Here is a 26,430-nt window from a genome sequence, read left to right on the forward strand (position 1 = left end):
TATGAAGGAATCTGATTGCCTAAGCTGTCTTAAAACGTTTGGTAAATCAGTTACAATATTTAGGTACAACGTTTGGTCTAAGATAGTCTAGTTGGGATCTTTTAACTAATCGTCAAAACATCCTCTGAGTAATTTTTTATGTGGTTGCTAAAAGAATTCTCACTACTCTTATTCGAAGCATTAGGATAAGATAATTATGTTAGGTATGTACAGTTAACACCAGAATTGTATTAAGTACCTACAACTTGAAAATTTTACCTAGGTATTTTTTAAATAGTTGACTGTGTAGAACAAATTAAAAGACCTAACCAGGATTCGAACCAAGCTTTGTTCACTGCCACTGAACCGTTGTTGAATGTAATAACAAGAAAACTGTTATTCCAATTCCCCACGCTGTACTGCAATATTCAGTTGCTGAAAATAATGCGCACAGGAAGAAAATAATCACTCAAAACGTAAAGAAAATGTTGTATGTACACTCATACGTAAAAGGGGAGATATTGAAACACGACGAGATTCTTGAACATCTCGCATAATGCTTAGAACACGACATGTAGATATTAGTATGGTAGATATTTGCTTTCTGCCTTCCTGCCTCAGTTTCTTGTAAAACACAGTCGCGCATAGTCGCGTCTCGAAACGCGTAGCCCGGCCGGTCGCGCGACGAAAACATTTCACGCATTTTCCGAGAAAATCATTTAAGTTCCACAAGAATAAAAAAAATACTGCCTAAAAATTAAAACTGTGTGGTTATACCTATTTAATTTTATTTAAATTTAAGTAAAAATATACATAACAACAATAAATAAATAGGTCGTAGTATGCTTATATATCCAAGGTGGAAAGATATTTCGGTACCCGGGCGATACGCCAAACTGTGTTTGATTATAATTCTGTGACGAACGCCATGTGATTAGTAAACACTGATATCATAATTATTAAGGAAACATAAACAGACATGGAAAAGTCTGACACTACTTAAAAAAATTAACGGTTAAAACCTACAATAAAATAAATGAAGTGATAAAAAAACTAAATAAAAGTGTTAAAAAAATGTGCTAGTGATTTTTTTTAAATTTAGTCTTGTTCGGCAATGATACTGCGATGAATGTGCCAACGATCAAAACCGACTCAGAGGTGGACCTTCAGACGCAGAGCACCTCTCGTCTGCAACCGAGAAGAAACGCTGGACCTCCAAAGAAGTCCCTAGCCTCAAAACTATGGGACTTATTGCAACCGCTCGCGAGATTATGGGGCCTTATCACGGCTGTTGGTTAGTATGAAAACTGATAAGGATTTCCTTTTGTAAATAAAGCATTACCTGGGCTTTGTACGGCGAAAATAGGAGAAGTTACTAAATAATGTATAAAAGTGTAAATGTTTAAACTAGGCTTGAAAGTTATCTCTACTTAATTTTTCAATGGAGTTTCCGTCGTGACAAGTCATGCGCATATATAAGAAAATATTTACTCTCTAACTTTCTCCAATTAAAAAACTGCAGGAATCCGTATCTCAAGAAATAAAGAAGAGTAAGTTTCAAAGTTCACATACTCGACGGACAATGAATAACATTTCAATGAAACGAAAACATCTTCGCGTGTCATTGAGTAACGAACGTTTTTATAAAGTTCCAAAGTATTGAATAAACAAGTGCCAAAAGTTTTTCGAAACATTTCTCTTTGTTGCGTGTTCAAAGACAATTTTTATAAACATGGACTTTGGAATGACAAGATACAAAAGAAGGGTTAGGAACTGGGGTTTCTAAGGAAGAAAGGTCTGAATAAAGACTGTCTAGTAGAGGTATAGTCTGTACCTATAGAGTAACTAACCCATAGAAAACCCGTGGCAATGCAGTTAAACTTTGCAAGAGGAGTTATTGTGAATATTTAAGTATGAGAGACACTGAGACGCAAAAGCTCGGGTAATAAAAGGATGCATAGCTATACATACAAATAAGTAGATATGTATGTGTAATTGCAACGTCGCATCGCTGTAAAATTTCCAGACGACTCGATGTTGGAAATTTTTGTGTCAGCTGATGTTTATAAGATAGTTTCCTTATGTGCTTGCAAATCATTTCAGTGACTTCTGCTATCATAGATTTCATAGATACATAGTTAGGACTGACTTCGTATACGAACAGTAAGGTTTGAGAGAAAATTTTTACCTGAGGAAAGGCTGGGCAGAGATCTCACCGTGAAAGAATAACAGACAAACCGAGCTACATTTCAAAGAAATAATAACGAGGATATCAATAGATGTTTAGATCCGTATTTATGACTCTAACCTGAGGATAAGGCGGCCAACTTTCCGAAAACTGAATGCGGGACTTAACCTTTCGTGAAAAGGGGGGTGGGGGGGGGCATTGAAAAATGATCGGACGGAACTGATAAAATAAAAACCGTAAGCAAAAAGCTATAATTTAACCTATCAATATCGTGTCACAGCGTGCACTAATGTCTTATTTTCAAAATCATTAGGCCTCACGAGTTCAGTAGAAATAAAGAGAACGAGATTATATTATAGGTAATCTGTGTTCCTGCACTGTTGAGCGTGCGCGCAGGTGGGTGTTGTGTAGAAGTGTGGTAGAAAAATAGGGATGCGGGACATGCGGGACGCATACAACGTTTTGCGGGACTATTTTACTATTAATTTCAAAGCGGGATTTCGTCAAGCATTGCGGGACGGTCCCGCAGAATGCGGGACGGTTGGCCGCCTTACCTGAGGATCCTATAAATATTTTATCGTTCGCTAAAGGCACTTAGTTTAATCGATTAATTACTATGAATTATGATATTATCTGCGCATAAGATCGTCTGTTCATCTATCTAAGATAGATTACATTATTTATTCAGACTGATATCTTACACAGGTAAGAATTATATAACTATCTTTGGAGATATCTCGACTAGACGAATACGGAAGAGTTTTGTTATCAAAGCAAGATATTTATCTACTTACCTATGTAAAAAAGTTTCGCGTAGAATCACGCTCTATGGGTTCTGAACTCCAATTTTTTTGTACGGACCTCTTTGATATGGAGTTTTCAACTTTTACAAGTTTTTTACAAGTCGGATCGATTTATTCACTGAAAATGTATACTTTGTAAAGGTAAGATGAAAAAAGTAGCAATTAAGTTAATGGGGCATTTTTAAATTTAGTCAATTTTCAATTCAAGTCTTGCCTTGAGAAAAATAAAAAACAATATTACGAGTGTTTTTTTTTGTTGACTGTACAGGTACTTCTTTAGGTAAACATCATCATTAGTTATATTGACTCTGTCGAAGTCTACTTAAATATAGTTACGTGCGTGATTCAAATAATTTACCTACTAACGTGATTTTTACGAAAACACTTATTCAATAATACGGAAGTAGGTATTTAAAATGACAATACAATACAATAGGTATTTAAATTACAATCATTTTGTATAATAATGGAATAGTTCTGAGACACGCGATTGTCCCCAATTGGAGACAATCTATGAATCGATACTTCTTCATGATAGGTACGACTTCTGTCTTCAAGCCTTTTCCCAACTCTATCGGGGTCGGTTCCATATTGCTTGGAAACCGTATTAATGATGATGACCTTTAATATTATATAACATTGAGCTACTAGTGTTTGTACGTACATCACAATAGTAACGACTGCATTGAGTAATTCGACCTACATACTGTTTTTTTCGGGTTAGGTACAGTCGAGTTCAAAAGTGTCTCTCACATTTTAGGTTTCACATTTCGAGATTGTTTTTGTCTTTCTTGGCTTTTGTCTTTTATTAAGTACATTCGAAATCACAAGTGACAAACCATTTCCTTGGAGACGTGTCTCTCACATTTCTGTATATCCCTTCGGGATTTAAGAAGCGTGAATGTTAAATATTGTCATGTACCTAATGATGTATTCTACGTACGTTTAAAGTCCATTTACATTTCTCTTGTGTAACTCAAACACTAAAGATTCGTGTCAGTACATAAAACGAGTGTTTATGTTCAGAAATAATGTTGTATAAGATGTTATGTTGAGAACTCATAAAAGAGAATATATGAACACTTTCTGCGTTATTTATTAGAACTATGTACGTCGTTTAGGTTCGTGGCTTGACACTGTGTTGGCTGCTTTTAACCCTTAAGTGTTGACCGCACTTCACGTATTGAGATCACTTCGAGCCTAAGGACATCTGAAAGTCTTATGAGATCAACTGGTCTCACTATAGAATGGGTCAAGGTGCCAAGATGGAATGAGTCAAGGGTAAAATTATGAATATCCTTACTTAACTTATTATTTAGTAAGATGGGGTTTACAGACTAAAATTGGAGTAACTTTAAAGTTTTCTAAGAACCACATAGATCCTAAGTAGTATAAGAGTACCGAGGTACCTAGATAGATATTTATGGTACCTACTGCAATGGCTTAGTGACATACTATCTGCATAATTATGAAAACACAGCTCACAAGTATTCATCATCTTCATTGTTTGAACTTGTGATAACTACGTATGTTTGTTGATAACACAATTCTTCATCATTTATCACGTACCTTCCGAACAGGAAACCTTGACTGACAAACGCTGCTTAACTTAACCTTCTAGACTCTAAATATAAAGAGTATACAATGAAGTTCGTTGAAAAAGGTGTAAAGATGCGTTAAAGAGGGCTTACACGGTTTAAAAGTATGCGCACACTACAAACTTTTAGTCGGTCGATAGTTGGTTTGGGCTCATAAGTCAGTTTGAAGATGAATGGAAGTACACACGTAATAACGATCAGGCATTTGTCCGGCTTCAAACCGTCTGAAAACTGATTGAATTCACGATTTTCTAAAAGTAACTCTTTCCAACCACCTTACCGACAGTCGGCCGACAGTTAGTGTGCAGTGTACGCCTAGGCTAAGCCTTCAGAACTAGGAGTGAATAATCCCCTTATTAGAATTCAGGCATGTTCTCCGTGAATAGGGTTCGTTCGACGGGGCCTAGCGCGGATTGTGACGTCACATGTCTTCCAATATTTTACTGAGAATTTCACATAATATTTTCAGAGCGCAGAAACTATATTGCGTTGCATGCCTTGTATTCTTTACATTTTGAGACAAAGCCAAAGTACAAACAGACGTTCTGGATCGATCGATCTAGTTTCCAAGAGATTGTTAAAACATAACTTATTTTTAATTCAGATAGGAATGTACAATAATTCTAAGAAATATTTCAAATATAAAATGAGAGCAATTGCTAGTTTAAAAAAGTTTAGTCTAGTACCGAGAAAATTCTTTGTTTCGAAACATTTACTAAATAACAGTTATATAAGTTTGAACAGTTTGCTTTCACACAATCCAATAAAACTGAACTGAACAATTTATTACTTTAGGTACTTGCAGTACACAATGAACGGAAACTAATTCTAAAGTTAGTTTTGTTTCAATAGAATCTAACAGTTGGACTGTTAGTGTTCACTAACTATGCATTAACTTTGATCATAAAACACTTTCTGATGTATGGATTGATTAATGTATAGAGAGACAAGCCTCATTCTAATTTACCAAAGCCGCTAGAATTTTCAATTCAAAATCATTTAAATTGCTGAACATTTCAGGAAAAGTCTGTTATTAAAAACAAACAACAAAACGTAAAATTCTATCAAGGAAAACACATTTGCACTCTCCATCGCTCCATCGACATTTTCATAGTTTTTACGATCTATGTCAAAGCAATGGAATTAAGATAAGGATCTATATTTATTTTATCTCGTTTTGAGGAAAATTTGTTTTCACATACGTCACGAACAGATATGACAGGCCATACTATTTACTTGTAACTACGTAAGTTTAAATCGCATGAAAAATATTATTAAGTAGGCAGTTTTCTTGAATAGAATATAAAAGTACCTACTCAAACCCTAAGGGTTGTGTATTAAAAATAGTAAAGAAACTCATAAAAGAAAATGAAAAAAAGATTTTCTGGAAAATTAAAAGCATAGGTAGTTACTCGTAGGTAAGTCTACATAGCTTGCTCTAATATTTAACAATGGCCTCGTTTTTACAAAAGTTTTTTCTTTACTCTAAAACCAGGTTAATAATGAGCGTATATTCATCAGGCCGAGCTATCTATTGCACCTTCTAGGAAATCACATGGAGCTATAAATAACGTGTTCGAGGAAGCATCTAATGCGCTACTATTTATACGAGCAGTCGTGATAAATCTCGACGAGAAGATGTTTTTCGGATACCTTTTCAATTTGCTTGAGTAACGTATTGCAACAAGTTGGGGACTGTAGATAAGTAGCTATATTTTATGTATGTAGAGTATAATAGTGTGGAGTGGATGCAGTTGGGTAGGTATTAGGGAAATTATTCGGTCAAAGGGTGGACGTTTATTAATACTTGTAATCTGTCAAAATTATAGTTCTTGATACTGCGTCCGTAGTAGCTTCAATAGAGGCTGTAAAACAAAGGAAGTATCTTCGTTCCACGTACATACATATTCGTACCCGTTTTTAGGGGTACAGTCTAATAACGGTTTGAAAATGAACTTCGAATATTTTTGATCCACCTGCCAGTATGTATCAGTGAGCTATTCTTTGCTAACGTAAAACGGGCTACGTGGAAACAAGGATGATACGTAAAACAAAGATTAAACGAAAAATATGTTACCTCCAGTTTTTCCATGTGCCTTTTCCTAGAATTTTAGTCAACATTTTCCATTTATTTTTTTCATTTATAGTACCTACGTATATCACTGATCCTTCGGAGTCCTATAACAAATCACTAGAAAGATGCGTAGTTAATATAATTTCTACGATTGTAAACAGAACAATGTTCTAAAGTACCTCTGATTGATTCAGTGATCAATAGTGGGTGTGTACGCATTTCCAAGTGTTAACGAGATCAAACTCTGAATTATTTTGTTTGTGATTTTGGTACTTTATTAGCGATTGATAAACTTCTTACACGTGCCGAGTATTAATATGATGTGGACCAATTTAATTATGAATAGGCCAGGAAGAAGGAAATATCAGATACTTAATTATACACAGAATTCTGGTAAAAATACTACTACTTACCTACCTAAAAATATCAAGATCATATTATTATTATCTTCCGATGTTTATCTTTATTTTCAAGTGTTTAAGATAGACATGGTTACCGACTAGGTAAATACGGCACACTTAATTGAATCCAAAAATGTCCCCTATACTTTTTAAGTGATAGCTATTAAGGGGGCATTAATTTAAAATTGTTTGTTCACAAATTGAACGTTCGTAGGGAGCTGGTTTATATGTATGTGTAGTAAAGATATATAAGTAAAAGTTTTTGGGGCGATTGTTATAATATGAATTATTTTTTTCAAAGCTTCTGTTTTAAAACGCACAATAACTGGTTTTTTAAAATTCCTAATATAGCTTACCTACCGCCTGATTTCCTGTATATTATATCTGTTAGTTATATCAAAATCGTGGTCCTTCACTGAATCGCCGAAATTCAAGTTCCTTTCACAGATGATGGTCACGTCTCTACATAATGTCAATGGTAATTTTGCCTCATTCATCCTTATGCCATGGGATAAGGGTGGGTAATTCCATTGTGTTTTATTCTGTTAGACTACCACCGAGATTAAACGGGTGTGGAAATTATTGCTTATTTATTCAATTACATAAAAGCCTTTAGCTTGGTAAATAATTGCTTGATAGACATTTTTAGGAATCTTTTCCTACTGTGGCTGGAAGTACCAGATTGTAACAGACAGCCTAAATATTGGACATTACCTAAATACTATTGATAAGTTCAATTATTAATTCAATTATTTTTAAATGTTTTTTATTTTTATATTCAATATTTAAAAATGTAAGAAATATGTGCAAGAATAAATGAATGAAAAATCAAGTTCAATTAATATATGACATTAGGGATCAAAAAGGGCATTTTCCATAGAATTTTTTTGCAAACATTTTTTTTAATTTCCCCAAAAACTTACATAAATAATGGATTCGCGTATAAATACTTATGTTACATAAACCTAGTAAGTAAGATATATCTAAACATTATGTGAGATATACTGGTATAAGTGACAAACGCCGTACTAATCCATGCTTTAATATCATGAAAGCGAAAGTAATTCAGTAAGTAACGCTTTCACGACTGAATAGATAAGCAGACATTTGATGTGTGGGTGACACAGATCTTATATCTTATACTATGTGGGTCAGGATCTCTAAGATATATTGAATAGTTTTTATTCACTCGAAACCTGAAAAAATATTGGATACTACAAATGAATACCTATATTTTTTTGTGTTGTAGATGAAGATTTGTGCGTATGTATAAATACAAAAAAAAACGATCTTTTTTTTTAATTTAAACTAATGTTTACGAGTTATTGTGTAATGCCATAGTTTTAGAACAAGACAAAAGAACATAAAATGACTTCTGAGATTTACTAAATGGGAAACTTCCTTGTCCCATGACTCACATGTGATACACACCTATTGTTTAACTATTGTGTCTATATTGTGGACAGTGTCGTGGTCGTTTTGTACTCAACACTGCAATTTTTCTCTAAAATTATTCCCCTTTTTAATTATTTAAAATTAATAAATCAGAAATATTAATACAGCATAGATCAGAAAAATCAATATATTTCTTAAATACAATTGTATAGAAAAATGATTTGGAACAGAAGATTGAGTAAAAGTTACAGATAACTTACGAAGAAATGAAACTTTTCTAAACGTAGACACCTGGCTGTGACAAGTCCAGTTTTTCTTCAAGAAACAGATAATTTTTCTTCATTTTCTGCATGTTATACCAAAGTAGGTAACTAGTTCGGAAAGTTGGTATAATACGTTTAAAAAATGTGGTTTGTAAACGATGTGGATTTTCTTTTCATTTAAAAGATGTTTAAATAAATTTATGAAAGCATTGGATTCCCGTGAAATCCTATAATTATTATCTTCGCAAGATTTTTTTAACATTTAAATCCTATAGCGTAATGGACTCATTACTTTATTGAAAGAGAAACACAGTAGGTACTCTATATTAATCCTCTTTACGTAAAGAGGCAACAATGTGTATGAAAAAGAAAATGTAATTCTTGTAAATAAATAAAGTCAGACTGATTTAATTAAAGAATTAAAGATACAAAGTATAAAATAATACTCCGGACTCTGAAACATAAAACACCGTTGCAGTACAATGACTGCTAATAAACTTAACTGCAACATACAAACAAACAGGCAGGTACCTTTTAATAACAAAAATAGAGACCTTAAACTCATTAACTGAGTCTTTTTGTGATTAAGATGATTTATCGAATCCATGATCCTCTCAATGTTTTATTTTCTGATAATGATGAATATGGAAATACCTATCATAGCACTAGCTAAAGTATCATTTAGCTAATCAGACGGGTTTAAGACTAAACTCTACATAAATAAGACTGACGTCCAGATGCTAGCTCGAGAAACGCTCAATCTTATATAATTTTACAAAATTCACGCATTTCCCTACAGTAGCTAGGTAACTAAAGATTTTCAAGCACGCAGATTTGCAAATCAAAGCTAACACGAGCAAAACAATATAACACGTAATATAAGAGAGGAAGGCACCATAACTCTGTAGGTGCTAAATAATAAATATTTCAATCTTCAGCTTTCAGTACAAAGTGCTGAAAGTTGGTGATTCGTTCACAGTTCATCGCCTTGTTTCAGTTCCTGTAGTCGTCACTTTGATAAATGTGTCAGTTTGACGGAATCAACTTTTGGTTATTTTTGCAAAGTGTTGCAGAAATACATTTTGATTTATTTGTGTTGTGGTTTTAATGTTGATTGGTTGTTAATGGTCTTGATACAAAGTTGAAGATATTAGAATGTATTTTGATAGTTTATTTAGAAGAGAAAACACATGAATAAAAACAAGCGGGCGTAGTACCAACAGTCGAACAATTATTTTAAATGTAATTGTATACAATTATGTCTAGACTCTCCGAAAGATACAAAAGAAAACCCAAAATGTAATTTCCTTACCATAATGCAGAATATACATATTCACGAAGGTAGGTATACTCCAGGAGAAAGGATTTGTTTGCTCTCAACACAAACTATCGGAAGGCTGGAGAAACAGATAAACGGACTGAATTAATTTACAGTTGTTTGAATGTAAAACCACACGTTTTCAGGAATGCGAAGTTGTACATTATTTCGCGTTTTATGAGCCTTCTGTTCGTATAAACAATGCATTTTATCGATAACTTGAAAACACAATAGGTGGGTAAATAATGTGAACGTTGTATGTTTTTTGACACTATACCAATTTTGATGCATGGATATTAGTTACGTGATACTAGACATGAGATAGAAGTTGAAAGTAGTTTCTTAAAAAAACGTATGTACTTATACAATTATCTATATTGTGCCAAGTAAAATACATAGTTTATCAACATATTGATTCAAAGCGCATTAAAAACCCCGAGCTCCCTTAATCCTGAAAACAGTAATAAACAAAAACGGTAAACAATAATTTGAATAAGTAGCTAACGTAGTTATTTTATGGCTTTTATAAAGAGAAGTTTTTGCGGAACTGCGAGGGCGTTAATCCTCGTAATTTTGTTCCGGATTAGTTATGAGAGCCCCAAGTTCGGCAGCGGATTATTATGAGTTATTTTATCCTTATTATATTGAGTTTTTTGTTATTAATAAGCACTGATTTCGAGATTTCCCTTGTTATGTATGACAATATAATACCAAATCTTGGACCTATCTCGTGCGTAATATTTGACGCTCATGTGTAAAGAATTTTAGAAAAGAGGCATTGTACTTATAATATTGTATCCATCTGGGTATTCAAATTATTATGATAACTGTTCTTTATATGACAAATCTATACAAATATTTCAAAGGTAAAGAGTTTGTTTGAATCGTTTCTTTAAATTAGCCCATTTATTATGAGAAATACAATAGGCTTTTTGTCAAGATGAATGAAGTCATTCTTACGGAACTCGGGCTAAACTGTTGATAGGAACTTGTTTCTCGATAAATTGATTTCTTTAGTGAATTAATGTTCTATTCTTGATCTATAACTTCTACTATTGTTGCAGTGATGAGCGGTGCTGGCACAGAACTACTGGTGCTAGGATATGATATAGCGCCGGGTCTGCTGTGAGTATACATTTATACTTTACCTTAAATTCCCCTTTCCCCTGCGAAAATGGCCAGCTATGGCACAAATCCAGATTCCGGGGGACTGCCCATTATTTTCGATGTTATACTCCCAAAATACCTATCTTAGAAACTACTGCTTAGCGCTTGGAAGAACACAGAATTTTCTATAAATACTTGCTTATTTTGTTACAAAAGTCTCACACAGTAACTTACAGGTGAAACTGAAGTCCGACCATACAATTTAATTATCAACTTCGAACTGAAGTACGTACGTCTTACCTTTGTTTTCAACCTGTAACGAAACGTAGACTAAGTTCAGACAATTTATGACTGTTACCGTAAGATCGGGAACGGCTATAAAAATGTTTTTACAGCTTTCAATTTTGAAAAATTTATTAAGCGGACGAGACAGAAATGTTTTATATAAATTATTTTTAAGAAAATTTGTTTTCATTTTCGTTAAAATTAAGTGAAACTAAAGGACTGAAGGTTAAAACAAATCATAATTATGGGATATGTAAGCTTGGGTCTCATTTCTCTCATTCCTATGTGGATTGAAATTCCTGGAAGCTGTTCTATTTATTTGTGAGTCCTGCATTAAAAGAGGGTCTTGTTGTTAATTCTATAATATAACGAAACTCTTAATTAAGTTTTAGTCCAAGATTTGAACCTTGCTAAGTCTCGACTTCCTGAGTTAAAATCTATTGTAGTGTAATTTCTGTTGTGTAAAATAATTAACAGTTATTTTCGAATATCTAAGTAAAATAAACATGTATTTTCGGTTGCACATTGAAAGTTAATGTTGCCCTATGACCGTTTATCCCCTTGATATATGGAGAACGTCTGTGTCTAGTTTACGCCATATGAATCTAAATGCTCGTAAATGTCACTTGGACTCGGAATAGTTTCGGCTGCTAATAAGTAGATGCTCATTTGTGTAATTAGGAACTTAGTTTTTTTTTTTGTGGAGAACGGTTAAAGGGAATTTGGAGTAAAAAAAATATATTCAACGATGAAAAGTAGACATAATACTTGTGATATTTTTTCTAAGAATAAAGATGAAATTTTATTTTATAAAACACAATAAAAATAGCAATTCTGAAAACATTTCTCTGATGAATTTTCAGTGTAATTTCCGCATCTGCGAAACAAGTTCCTATTTCTGGAACTACTATGAAGACTAAGATTATTTAGTTTGAGTTATTCGACCAAATTCAAGTTATCATAAGTAATTCTTTATTAAATCCTTCTTTTAATTTTTTCTTCCTATTTTCGGTTTTAAAATTCAAAAGAACATCATTTGAAATTCGAACCTCATCTAATGAAAGACAACCTCGACTGTCAAAATTAATCGAACCTCTTTGATCCTCAAAACTCGACACCCTTTTCGGTTTTCGCTTGGGTATACTTATTCATTTTACACCGTTTTTTACACAGAGTGGGTGCAGCACTAGTCTTGATCCTCGAAACTATGTGGGTGGCGGCATTATTCGTCGACTTACTCTGCCGCCGAGGGGAGTACACGCTGTCACTCCGCTGCTGGGACTTCGCGCGCTGGTCGTGCGGCCGCGCGCGTGCTGCGATGTATGCGTGCGCGGCGACGGCGTTGTTGTTCGCGCATCTTACTATGCTTGCTACTATTTCTGGTGAGTTGGTTATGTAGTGATAAGACGTAGCTATTCTAGAAACCATGTGGGTCGCGGCGTTATTACTTACTCCGCCGCCGAGGGGAGTACACGCTATCACTCCGCTGCTGGGACTTCGCGCGCTGGTCGTGCGGCCGCGCGCGTGCCGCGATGTAAGCGTGCGCGGCGACGGCGTTGTTGTTCGCGCATCTTACTATGCTTGCTAATATTTCTGGTGAGTCAGTTATGTAGGTACAGATGATAAGAAGGGCCCATTTAAGAGTACCTGGTGCCTGGGGTGGAATAAGTAGAGACCTCAATGATGGTGGATTGGAAGTCTCGAAGGTGAACCATAGAAGAATGTAGAGGTACCGTATAAAAAGCTACACGTACGTAAGTTTACAAGACTTGAAGGGATCCTTGAATATCTTACAAGACTTGCAAACTTTTGCCTGTTTCGAAATAACATCCATATCGTAAATAAGTATTCATTCATTTTAGAGAAAGTCACTGATCAGTTATTGGAACCGGATAAAATATAGCACTCCGCATTCGTAAAAACTTTTAAAATGTAAAAGTATAACAAGCAAAATCAACGAACAGGTATTTTCCGATCCAAAATAATTCATTACGTATTCTCTGGCATACATTTTTCAATTTGTCCCTTTTCATTTCCGCGTGCACGTTCAAAACTTTTCTTTAAGCTTTGTCAGTTACCGCGCGACCCGAATTTTGTTTGTGCAAGCTGGGAACTGGGAACTGGGAGATGGGAGCTGGGAGCTGTTTACGCGCCATGTTTTTGTACGCGACGACGTAACTACTTACTATTACGGCGTAAACGAGACTTGAAGAAAAGTATTCCTATTTCCATTACGCTTTGTAGGTCCATTGCACTGAATGATGCCGGAATTCCGGGGTTTAGGGCGCTGGAACTATTCTTGTTGATAGAATGCTTCCATTTATCGAATTAGTCATAAAGTTTCTGGAGATTTATGCCTAGAGGCCTCTAGTGGAAGTAGGCAGTTTAATTCAAATTGTAAATAATTATAGAAAATAGGTGCTTACTGCATGATCTATTATCGGGAAATAAGTACCCTATATCTGTTTGATTTGCATCCGCAGTGTGATGTCATTAGCATAAGTCACGAGCCAGTTGACCCTCTTACCTATTTTTACCAACCTCCAAAGGTAGTCTACCGGTAAAGACATATGTTACCGGGAAACTAGGATTGTCCTTTGTCATAAGCCACCGTCAGTCATTGAGGAATCGTAGGTGGGACATAATAAATCTTTCGTGATCCTTCGAGATCAATAGCCTGACCTTTGGTAATAGATAATGTTTCTTTCTTGAAAACTAACCATGCAGGATGCATGATCAATAAATAGGTAGTTATTTTTATAATTTCTTTTTAAAATGAAATTGTTTTTCTTTTGCAAGATTTTTTACATTTTTTACCTGCTGTGGTAGCAGTAAGCTAGGCTGATTAACGGCCCTTTCCCTATCTGTCTGTCGTTAAAGATAATTTAGTTAGGCGTTAGGCGTACTACTAGAGATATAAATTTCACATTACCTATTTGGGGCTAATGCCAGACTTCGATCTCTTGTAAGCAAATCAACAGATAGAATATTGGAAACGGCTGTAAAATATCGGCCTTTGTATAAAAACAAAATATTTTTTAATGTATTTTTTTTCTCTACAGGCGGCATGCTCCTAGTTCTAGCAGCCCTACGAGCTGCAGTGCCGTTCTCTCCGTACGCGACACACGGTCCTCACTCCCCGAGAGCTGGCAGCTCACTGCTGAGCCAGCACGACTCGCCCCTACCTGACGTGTTCTACAACGCTGGACATACTGAAGAAGACAGGTACTTAGTGTTTATGGTATCCTAGTACTTGCATCTCCGAAAGCTAAGGGTGCTCTTAGAATAGCGGATTTTCGGAGTGTGAAGAAAGATTTTAAAACGGAAATTCCATTGGTCGGTTGGACCTTCCTGTATAAATGAATGAGATTTTTTAAAGATAACTTTTCCATACATATTAATATCGTACGGGCTTTGTAACAAACAGAATAACGAAAGATGTTTTTCTGGTTTCTGTACAGAACAGAACCGGAAATTAAATTCAAATGATAATGTCAAAATTGCCTACTTGATGAAATCAGAGCACCAGTAGGAAAATATGAAGAAACATAATAAAACGGAGTTCTCTAACCTAGCAACACGCACGTGTCTGTTTGTTTGATTTGAAGATTCTTTAACTATTCCATCAACATATTTTATTCAGATATTTTTGTGATGATTCTGGATAGATTCCTTTTCTAATACTTACACGGAAGGCATGAGAATCAATCCTTATTACTCAAAGCGGATGCTTTGAGTAATAAGTATATCGAGTAGTCGGCATAATATCCCAAGAAAATCTGTTCGATATTCACACGTAACTCAATTATACACCTATACCTATATCATAGGTATACCTACTCGTATGTATATCGACGTGAGCCTTATAATTTCCTGGTTGGCGCTGAATAGAGCGGTTGACGCGAAGTGCGAACTTATTAGCATAATGCTAAATGGGTTTGTGTGTACATTACCGGTTTGTTCGACGACATGCTTTTGTTCGCTCCATAGATAAATATTCCAATTAATTTGTGAACGTTTTCGAAATTAGAATTCGAATTTTAAACGTTTTGAGCAGGTTTTTTTTTTTTAAATATGCTTAAGGGTCCGGTAACGCTACTCCGACAGTCACATGTTTGATTCAAGGAAAGTCGACTGACCATAACATCGAATGCACTTTATTTCGATACAACGTTATGTTCAACTGAACGATTAATCGATCAACTGCTCTTTAGTATTAGTTTTAGTCCTGTTACATTACTTAATTAAAATAAAAATATTTTTCGTCACAAATTAATTCATATATTATCGAGTAACTGAAACACTTTTATATTGTCAGTTCTTAAATGAAGTGTTACATCTTCTTCGATTTTTTTATGGTTATATTTTTTCCAGGTCTGAAGAAATGACAGTCCTGGATATAAAGACAACAGACAGATCGCGGTCAACGACCCCGAAGCCGCCACTACTGAACTTTGATTCGTGAAATATGTACGAGACTATAGAGCCTATTGTACTTATGAAATACACACTGACACCAAATAATAAAGTAAAAAGATCCTTTGACAATATTTAATTCGATTCTATTTTTAAATTTAAATAAGGAACAGTCTATGGTTGATTTGTGCTTGTGTAAAAATAACGTAAGAAAAGTAAAATACTTTGTTTTCTTTCATTTATGATCGTCGGAAAATAGTTTGGATATGTTCAGCAGTGGTCAAGTGTAAGTAGGTAATAAACTAGTACTACATCTAATTAATTTATTACTTTTATAATTTTTATACGTACGAAGAAACTGTGATAGTTTAGATTGTAGTTATGTGCGACAAAGTTCAGATGTAAAAAGATTATAATTAAATTATTAAAATTAAAGTTGCTGTTATTTCTTGTTTGAAATCACTCCTGTCTTTGACTGAGTACGGCGTAATAAGAATACGCTGCCTTCATAATCTGAAACAAACAAAGTTATTTCGCTTGAAATATTAATTTTCATTAATATTTATTCAGACGGCTCTTGAGCGTCCTTTCTCAATATAACTTTAAGTTACAACAGACTTGAATTTTACAAGCTAATAAGACGAAGTTTGGAGTTGCTAGTTGCAAAATTGGAAGTCCTCTCTGGTGAAGGTTTTTAGGCTTTATCTTTTTACTAAGTGTACTTCCTCTTTACTGTTGTTTACTTATAATATACTCGGACAAAAATATAAAAGAGTTTTCTCAATAATATTTACTGCCAGTCTTTTAAAGTCAAGCTTTTAAAAAGTCCTTTCTATTATAATGAAACTGACTCACATTCCTAGAAAAGAACCGTATTTTTCTTCTAACTAAAGATCTGTATTTCCATAGCAACAATAGTAAAATGTTCTACACAACAGTACATAGGGCCTGTGTCTATGAAGTTGCCAATGAGGCAAGTTATTGAATTAATCAGCGTGATTGGTGGTCGCTCATGACGTCATTTCGACGTCCAATTACTGGCAATCGAGCGCAGAACACTGATAAACGCACTCTATGGAACGATCAGTGCAGAATAATAATGCAAGAATAATAAAAAAAAACTTAATATTTCTATAGAAAAATAAAAGAATACACACAAAAGATAATGAATGTTTTTAAAAATCGCCCTGTTGTCCTGTCTTATGAAAAGAACTTTCTCACGGTAAACTAAAACAAAAGAATATCATCGTTTTGTTAACATTTAAATGTGAAGCAATTATATTGTAAGTGGGATAATTAATAAGCATGTTAAAGCCGATTATTTTGTTTGTTTTGACGCAGTGAAGGAAATAAAATTCTCCGTATTTATCGGTACAAGAAGTATTTACCACAATACTTACCTAGTATCAATCATATATCCTATATACATATATTTTGTGCTCAATGAACGTTCAACTAAGAACAAAAGAATATTCAAATCAACTATCCCTTGTTTTTAAAGGGGTCATTGGTTAGCGGTTTATTTATTTCCCCATTGGACGGGCCTAGGCCGGTCGGAAACAAGCAAGTTTGCCCAAACAAGATTCACGAAAGTCCATTGAGATTCGCCCGGAGTATCCTTATCAATCAAGCGCTAATTTGGGTCTTCTGTAGTTGCTCGCTAATATTACAAATCTGGGTGTAAGTCTGTCTGTTAGTAAAACTATTAGAACCTCAAAGTTCTAATGCTTTTATTTTTCTAAAGATTTTGGCACGTCAACATAGATGTGAATTTGGGATAAATGTGGTGAACCGTCATGAAATAGTCAACTCAAAATGAAATGACGCAAATAATGGTAGTCGCAATCTATTTCTTGCACTTGCACAAACCTCATAAAAAAAACTTCTTTGAAAACCAGCATTAAAAAAACGATGACAGTCTCCTAAGCCTATTTCCTTATTTCAATCACTTTCAAAATTTCACATATCATCATCTGCCTAGCCTTCTCTCAAATATGTTGGGGTAAACATTTTCAAACTTACAGCAAGAAAACAAGCGTTGTCCATATTGGTGAAGCCAGCAGCCGTCAGCCGCAGCGGCCTCTGGGCTCTCATCATCATCATTAGCAGAAGTCGACGCTGGCGCGTGGGGATACGCTCCCATTTGCTTTGCATCACTGCGTCTGATATGCGCTCAGCCTGAGAACAGAAACCAAGTTATACAAGGAACCAAGTGTTCCTAAATTAGGTCTTTGTGTGGCTACAAGGTGGTCATTTAATTCAAAGGTAAGGGATTTCTGTTATAGAGGTATATAAACTGGGTGGTTGTTGTTGCGACTCACTAACAGACTTAACAGAGTTGTTTGTGCACAATGAGAGAATGTTTGCAATTAAACCTTTGTAGGTATTGGTATAGGAAAAGAATTTAAATTATATTGAAAGAAAACTGCTTATAGAGACCAATGAATGTAAGAAAAAAAAGGCCATGAAATTTACCTGTAAAGTTAACTCGTTCCCAGTAAAACACTGCATGCCTAGTTGAGTTATCATAGCGAAGAAGAACGCCACAGAAGTGATCAGTCTCACTGACTTGAAACTCGATGCGTCTTGCTGCAAGATAAACCATTGATCATCAACAATTTAATCTTTATAAATACACTTAGGCATATCAATAAAATAAAAAAGTTGTAAAATACCAATAAAATAGTCGCCAGACATCAAAACGACCGGTCTTTAGATCTAGAGAACATCCAATTCCAGCTAGTATTTACATTGAAATTGGAAGATACGGTTTAATCACCCCTCATGAATGAGACATTGGCGATCGTAGTTGTCATTACAGAGAAGGCACCGTGCCATCTTGACACATTTCCTTTATCACCTTCACAAAGGCCATATTCCCGGGTCCCGTACAAAAGCCGGTGTAAGTAATTAATTTTAAGCACACAACATGAAGGAAGGTTTATTTGAAGTCTAACAAGAGGCTCGTTATTTTTGGCGCGTTGCCAAAGCAGAGACATCAAACTGTCATTTGTAGGACACCACTCACGTTTACGTAAGTTTCGGATTACTTCGGTTCCTGCTTATGGTCTTATTATCTTGAAAACTTCGACATTTACTGACTCAGGTTTCAATACTGTACCTATGAGGCGAAATTCCACCGAAATTGCTCGCGAAAAAATTTGTACACATAGGCCGTAGTCCACTGAAGTTGAAGTCGTGGTGGCATAGTGGGCAAAGAACCGACCTCTCGAGTATGAGGGCGCGGTTTCGATTCCAAGTCAGGCAAGTACTAATGCAACTTTTCTAAGTTTGTATGTACTTTCTAAGTATATCTTAGACACCAATGACTGTGTTTTGGATGGCACGTTAAACTGTAGGTCCCGGCTGTCATTGAACATCCTTGGCAGACGTTACGGGTAGTCAGAAGCCAGTAAGTCTGACACCAGTCTAACCAAGGGGTATCGGGTTGCCCGGGTAACTGGGTTGAGGAGGTCAGATAGGCAGTCGCTTTTTGTAAAGCACTGGTACTCAGCTGAATCCGGTTAGACTGGAAGCCGACCCCAACATAGTTTGGGAAAAAGGCTCGGAGGATGATGAGGCCTTAGTCCACTGCCGGCATGCACAAAAGATGCAATTTGGTAGACATTTTATAAAGGTTTGCACGCAATATGTTATTGTTTGCTAGAGTGAGCAGACCAGAAGCAACATTTGTCTGCGTCACAGTGCTGTACCTACATAAGTGTAATCTCGCCTTTAAAGCCTGCATTGTTTGAAACATTCTTGCATGCACGCTGATTAATTTCGGAGCTGTTTCATTCGAGGAATGGTCTTAATAAAGGTGGACCGTACGGCTTTGTAGTTTGATTTGAAGCTGACTGTCCATCTATTTTGCCGAGAGCTTGAGTGTTCCCTTTGACTTTCAGACTAGTAGCGTGGCCAGGCGGAATTTGATTTATCTATTCCGGCGACAAATAGGCAAAGCAAACATGGCTAAAGTTTGCAACCATATTCCGACGCCTACAGAACAACATGCTAACAAAGATGCAAAATAAATGTTATGGAGTAAAAATATGCTAAAATATGGAGATGAAATAAAGCTTCTACTATCCATGAGTCTTACCGAAACTTGAACCATTACTACGCAAATGGCTGCCATGCTGGAGAGCAGTTGAGTCATGAAGCCGTACGAATAAGTTCTAGAGAACTTCTCCACGCAACTGAAAATAATGTAAAAAATACTGTAATACTCGTAACAGTAGTATACGTAGTGAAAACTTTATTCTAATATCTGCGGAGAAAGGTGAATATAAAGCGCAGATTATGTTGATTTAAGTGTGGAAAAAAGGCAAACCAACTGACAATATTGAAGTTGTAATCCTGAGATATTGCAGTATGTCATATCCACGAGTCTCGGGCCCCTTATTGCTTTCGTATCGACTGTGGATTGACATTTTTTACGCAGCGGGATACCCATCATTTTTCAGACCTGTCCCTTATTGACCCCGCAAATATCTGTGTTTGTAGTAGGCGCCACGTTTCCAATAACAGCGGAACGATTGCGTTCCTCGCATTGTATTAAAAATGAAAATAGTTTTGCCGTGTGAGGTGTTCACATTATTGTATGTTCCGTATAAAATGAGGTCAGTAGATTGGTCTATGCTTATTAACTTAGAAAAAGTTTGAATTATCCTGGAATTTGTTTAGGTTCAAATAGGTATTCTTAATAAGAAAGTGCAATTAGAGTAGCAGCTAACGACTCTATTTGGAGTGCCAGAATAGGGGAATTAACACGATTGCCCAATTTATACGTATGTTGATGTAATTGGTCACTGTTTGCGAGCTTATTTGCCGAAGTACGTCGAAGTTTGGCTAGGGACGCCGCCGCCAAACCTTCCAGTTAATTCACATTGCACTTTATGACAGTTTAGGATGTTCCGCTGGTCCAAGTCGGGTGGCTGCCAAAAACTTTATAGTACTTAGTCTGGGATGGCAAGCGCGAATCGTAATGTATGTAACTCGAAGCTTTTGAATGGAGACGCTCTGTTCAGTTCGTAACGCACAATATGTGCATTGTTTGAAGAAATTGTGTTACTTTTATTACTAGCCAGCTTTTTACATAAGTTTTACTCTTTATAATATCACGTATAGAACGTTATATCATAAAGATGTTTAAGTTTTTATACATATAGTATTGTATAAATATTGATATGGTGATTTTTTATGTGTTTTTTGTATAAGTATTGTAATGTACGATATAATTGTATTTGTATTTTTTTGGGCCCTAGTTGCCTGAAATAAATAAAAATAAATAAAGAGGTTTTTTTGGTTTGTACTCTCGGCTTCTACTAAGACGATTTTGAAGAGTTATTTTACTGTTAGAAAACGAAACCTAGGCTATATTTAATCCAGGTATGGGAAGTAGCTTCCACGGACACGGGATGACAATGCGGTACACTGCTAGTTGAATAAACGATGATTAAAACTTTTCTCATTATCCATTTTGCAAAATCATTCGAAAAGAGAATGCGAAATACGTCAAACTTTTCATCACAAATGTGAGTTAGAACAAGCAGTCTATAATACACTGAAAAGCTGTGCAAACAGATTGAAAAGTCAGACCGGAATACAAAATGTTTCTGATTGCCTAGCTTAACACATGATACAGAATATCCCTTACTCCGGCACACGTTTTCTGAATACAAAGTACATTAACTACTTATATCTGTTATTTACGTTTGACATTATACTTTTATTTCCATAATATTTTGTGTTAGGATACAGGAGTAAGTGTAGCTATAAATGGGAAAGGAATTAGGTTACACAGTCAAAAAATAATGTTGGCTTTCTTTAAGGTAAGTTTGGTACTTATAATTTCGGTTCTTTTCTGAAAAGCAGAAAATAACATAATGAGTCAAAAATAAACTATTTTAAGTTTTAAGAATTCTATATTTTTTGTCTTCTAAATAAGCAGACAGGCTTGTCTCATAAATAAATGAAGTACCGACCTAAAGGCATGTGACTGCTACAAGTCAGAAATTCGACAAGCTAATTTTAAAATACTGAACAGCTGTTAAAAAATATGCGTTATTTAAATCACATCCAAGTTTTAATCCTGCACTTTATAAAAGGTACAAAAAATTGGAAGTGGAACCGCGGTCAATATTGAGTCAATTAGCAATTTATTTTTGTGGTTGTTCAAGAATAAATTAGTCCGGAGAAAACTTTGAAGTGGCATTTCAAATTAAAGACCAAGATCCCGTGAACAGCGGACCTATGCGGACGACATTATATTTAACTCAAGTTAGTAAGTTAGGAGTGAGATAGAATTGGTTATTGTCGTATTTAAGTTTATGGGAAAAAATATAATCAAATTATACCTACCCATTGTTTATAATTTGGAACGTAAAACGCGAAGTGTGACTGTATATTATCACTTTTTTTATTTAACTCTTATTACTAGATAATTTTCTATGCGTTTTACCTGAAATAAATTATTTATATATTCAGTCCCAAACTTTCAGTGCCCACCCACAGATTCATTTAATGAGAAGCCGGCGCGCCGGCGGCGGGCCAGTTATTTTAACCACTGAAGAGTTTCTTTGACTTGTTTTTGAAGAGTTATTTATACACATTGTTTACCAAGTAATAAATATGTTTTGAAGTATTTCCTGATAATTACAAATATACACACAATAGCAGTAATTTTGGTATATCAGAATCCTTCTTAGAAGGACTGGCAAAAAATCAGTAGGTACGTCGTTTTAACATCACCCTAAAAAGATGCAAGGACCCCATGGCTTATCTCAGAAACCAATCACGGACAAAATTTATTACAGAGCGCTTGATTTGTTTGAGATTTCTCTTTGATATTTTATTACAGCCTTTGTTCCTATTATAATCGCATTTCATTTGAACAGCACCATGATATGGGGTTTGATTTGGTATGGGGGTTATTTAAGGTCATATTTTATTTGACTTACCTATATGTTTTGTTTAACTACAAATGTATACTCGTCAAAGTCATATGATGAAAAAGGCTTTAACCAATTCGGATACAAAATAGAACTGTTATTTCATTATATTTTAGGACTTTGAGTACAATGAGAAACAAATATAGTTCTAAACTCACTTGATAAGAACTTGATGCTGTCGAAAGCAATTTCTGAAAGTCGTTTGCAGTGCCGCGTCAATTTCCTCTTTCGGTATGAAAGCGTGCACTATCCTCTCATTGCTATCTTCAGCACTTAGTATAGACGACTGTTGTCCTTGATGACCACTATCTTCAGGACGAATGCCTTCCCTCAGTGACGTCATTGTCCGGTCGTACGCCGTCGTAATAGCCTCGTTCAGTATTTCAAACTGCGCCCCCATGTGTAAGATAACAGATGCAATAAAAGTATCAATGGTCATCACTATATGCCCAGTCCATAGTAACCCGACGGTTTCGAGAACAAATGTAGGAATGTACGATTTATCTTTCTGATAGTTCCAAGGTATGTAAATCGGTTGCGGTAACGTTCGAACTGGAATCTGAGAAGTATCATTCAGAGTGGCTACTAAGGACTTCCAGTGTAGATCTTGAATTGTTCCGTATACATTCCCATTGCCGATAGTAAGCCATCCAAAGAAAATAAAAGATCCTGTTATTATCTTCGATATTTTCACCGTTTTTCGATTCTTTTCTATGTTCTGATAATAATCATACAACTCAATCTCTAAAGTGCGCACTATTTCCTGAATATCAACGTTCTTAAAGAAGAAAATATACAATTTGATCAGAGTGAGATTATGCGTGATGACAAAAGACAGACTGAACATGAAACGGTCCATTTCCTTTTCGCCTACAAAAGGGTCAATGGTTTCCAAGCCTACGAAGCCAGCTACCCAGACTACTTGGGTGACGATGGAGTAGTAGAGGTACCAGCCTGGGAAGTTGGTCGTTTTGCCTTCTTCTGGGTGATGCCACCAGCCTAGGCCGAGGAATCGGAGGATGCGGTAGTGAAACCCGAAGTAATGTCTAGGCCGAGATTTAGTCATGATGACTTCGTGGTCAGACTACAGATTTGTGAATGATATTCTGTGAGTAGGTAACTCCGGTAGTTCATGATAGACGTTATAAACACCTCTTTGAGCGCGTGAAAATACAGGCTGTTCTCTTTTATTTGATTAGTTTACTGTGTTTATACGAAAACTTAGTTACGGTTGGTCAAAGAGACGTAAAAAGAAAAACAAGAAATAATACGTATGTCCGCCTACGATGGCCGAAAACACCAATATGTAGGTACGTTTTGTTGGTTATTTTTTCAGGTCAGATAAAATTTGCTAAAGCTAGGCTGAAAAAATATCCAATAGCGTATTGTACAAGAATGTAGTCGTTATGCAGTTACAATGCAATATGTAAACAGCGATGGAAAATATGATAAAGTTCGTCATGCGGCATAATAGGATTCCGTATTTAAAACGACAAAGTTAACACATACATGGTTTTATACATCGAATTACAAGGGAACATAAAAATGTAATTAAAATAGGAAAAATAAAATCTAATTATCCAGAAATTTTAATTTCCATAAAATCAAGCTTAATTTCAACATGCACCGGCCAATTGCAAACACGACTCCATGAACCATAAAGTAAATTAAATGTTAATTACGGACTTTTGTAAAGTAACACCGGATTTCATCAACTATTTCCTCAAAGAAATTAGGTCCCTTTTTAAGTAATGTTAAAACTTTAAATTCGTCTGCAGCACTTTGTGAAAATGTCATTTCGTGTCTGGAAGGAGCTAAGCTAGATGAAATACTCAGGTTTTCTACAAAGAAGGATTTAATATAGCCAGAGCAAAGAGAACCACTGTGTTAATAAGAAAGTTCTGTCTTGACTGTTTAATGTCAAATATAATTTGTGATGGTACAAACAGATGTAGATATTGAAACAGTCATTAAACGACATCGAATGTTTTGTTCGTCAATACTAAAACACGTGGCAAGGCAATTTTTATAAAATTTCTGCGTGTTTTTAGCTTTTGGTAGATAAAGGTTTGTATTTGTGTATGATTTGGCAAATTATTTTTACCGACTATTACCCGAAGCTTATTCTTTTCTCTGTTGAATGTTGTTGTCCGGGTCCTAAAGACCCGGGCTGCTATGCAGCAGATAAAACCATACACAGTTCTAAGCGAAATTAAAACTACTTTCTGAAAGGAAGCCAGATATAAAATTGTCTTGTAGAGCACCATGTACGCGGAATTAGCTTAAAATAAAAAAAAGCCGCAGGCAATGAAGCGTGAAAACCAAAATGATTTTCGTAAATGTAAAAACTAGAGGAACACTCGAAAAAAAATGTAGAACATAGAAATAAGGAGTCATTTATTCATATTTTCATTAATACGAGAGAACGAGATGTTATTAAGGTACTGCTTCAGGCGTGGCCTGAAACTGGCCTGAAAAAGTGGCCGTGCATGTAATTACCTATTTGGGCCAGCCCTCTAAATTTACCAGATGAGCTCGTTACAAAATAATCGTGTTTCTTTACTGTTATTAATTTGATGTCGCATAATAATTAATTAATTAATTTATTTATTTTTGTAACATGGAAGACTTACAGCTAAAATAACTAGAAATAACACAAGTTTAGTTAACAGGGAGCTAATGACAAGTCTTCACTTATAGCAATAGTGTAACAATTGTAAAAAGAATGAGCAAACTGAGCATGCACAGGTTTTATAAAATAAAATATGTAACTTATTGCCAACCAGTCAAATAACCAGGCTAAAATAAAATAAAGATTTCATTAATTTGTCAAGGCAAAAGGGTTCTTACACAAATATCTTGCAACTATTAATCTCCAGCACCAGACCAAAAACTTAATACATTATGAAAAAAAAAACACAAATAGCATTAATTTTACTACAATTTCAGTGAAACCTAACCTTAGGCTTTGATAGACAAATATGTCCCTAGACGAAAAAACAAGTGCTTTACATTCTAATGAAGTTAGAAAACTTTCGGCAATGAGTAACTTACCAAAATCTCTGCTTAAAAGAATAAAACTTAAAGAACACGGCTAATACTAAGTATTCCAAATTCAAAAGAGGAATAGACAAGCCAGCCAGCATTTTATAAAAACGTAAAAGAAGTTAACACCGTTACGTAAATACGGTGCTCGGTAACCTAAGTATGTGGGAGTATGTACTTATGTATTACATACAAAGAGGAAGGAAAGACAGCGGAGATGCTATGAGGAAGGTAGGTCAGGCGCCTTCTTGTAGGTCCAGTAACATATGGCAGGCGTAACTAGAACTAACGATCGGATTCCTTGTCAAATCGAAACCAATCTTTGGACAGATGGGTCTTGATTGATTGGTGATTTTATTTTGAAAATAATGGGCAGGTTCCTTTGAAAGCTTGTAAGAGCGGAGCTAATAACGTTCCTCGTCCCCCGAAAGCTCGCATTTTGCCGCGCTGCTTTCTTAGGCGATTTTCGTTATGACATCTCTGCCAGTCATTTTATTCTCCGTGAGTATATACTATGGTAATGTATGAGTATGTACTTATGCACCCTCGAGACGCTAAGGATGGTTTGAGAGAAAAGACACCACTTAGCCGTTGAAATTTTATGG

General features: G+C 35.3%; 2 protein-coding genes across 2 annotated transcripts; one reads left to right on the forward strand and one right to left on the reverse strand.

Annotated features, from left to right (window-relative positions):
- The first annotated feature begins 564 nt into the window (after positions 1–564).
- LOC110378148 (uncharacterized) lies at positions 565–16,262 on the forward strand. Its single transcript, XM_021337286.3, has 5 exons — positions 565–1,273; positions 11,084–11,144; positions 12,585–12,793; positions 14,474–14,636; positions 15,786–16,262. The coding sequence occupies exons 1-5, from the start codon at positions 1,105–1,107 to the stop codon at positions 15,874–15,876; spliced, it is 693 nt and encodes a 230-aa protein (XP_021192961.1). The 5' UTR covers positions 565–1,104; the 3' UTR covers positions 15,877–16,262.
- Positions 16,211–23,874, reverse strand: LOC110378147 (odorant receptor 10a). Its single transcript, XM_021337285.3, has 5 exons — positions 22,939–23,874; positions 19,930–20,026; positions 18,303–18,416; positions 17,850–18,005; positions 16,211–16,340 (listed from the first exon to the last, which is right to left on the reverse strand). Exons 1-5 carry the CDS (start codon positions 23,844–23,846, stop codon positions 16,287–16,289), a joined length of 1,329 nt encoding a protein of 442 aa, XP_021192960.3. The 5' UTR covers positions 23,847–23,874; the 3' UTR covers positions 16,211–16,286.
- Between the last annotated feature and the right edge of the window lie 2,556 nt (positions 23,875–26,430).

The sequence above is a fragment of the Helicoverpa armigera genome, chromosome 12 (genome assembly GCF_030705265.1).
Source record: "Helicoverpa armigera isolate CAAS_96S chromosome 12, ASM3070526v1, whole genome shotgun sequence".
In the NCBI taxonomy this organism is placed as follows: domain Eukaryota; kingdom Metazoa; phylum Arthropoda; class Insecta; order Lepidoptera; family Noctuidae; genus Helicoverpa; species Helicoverpa armigera.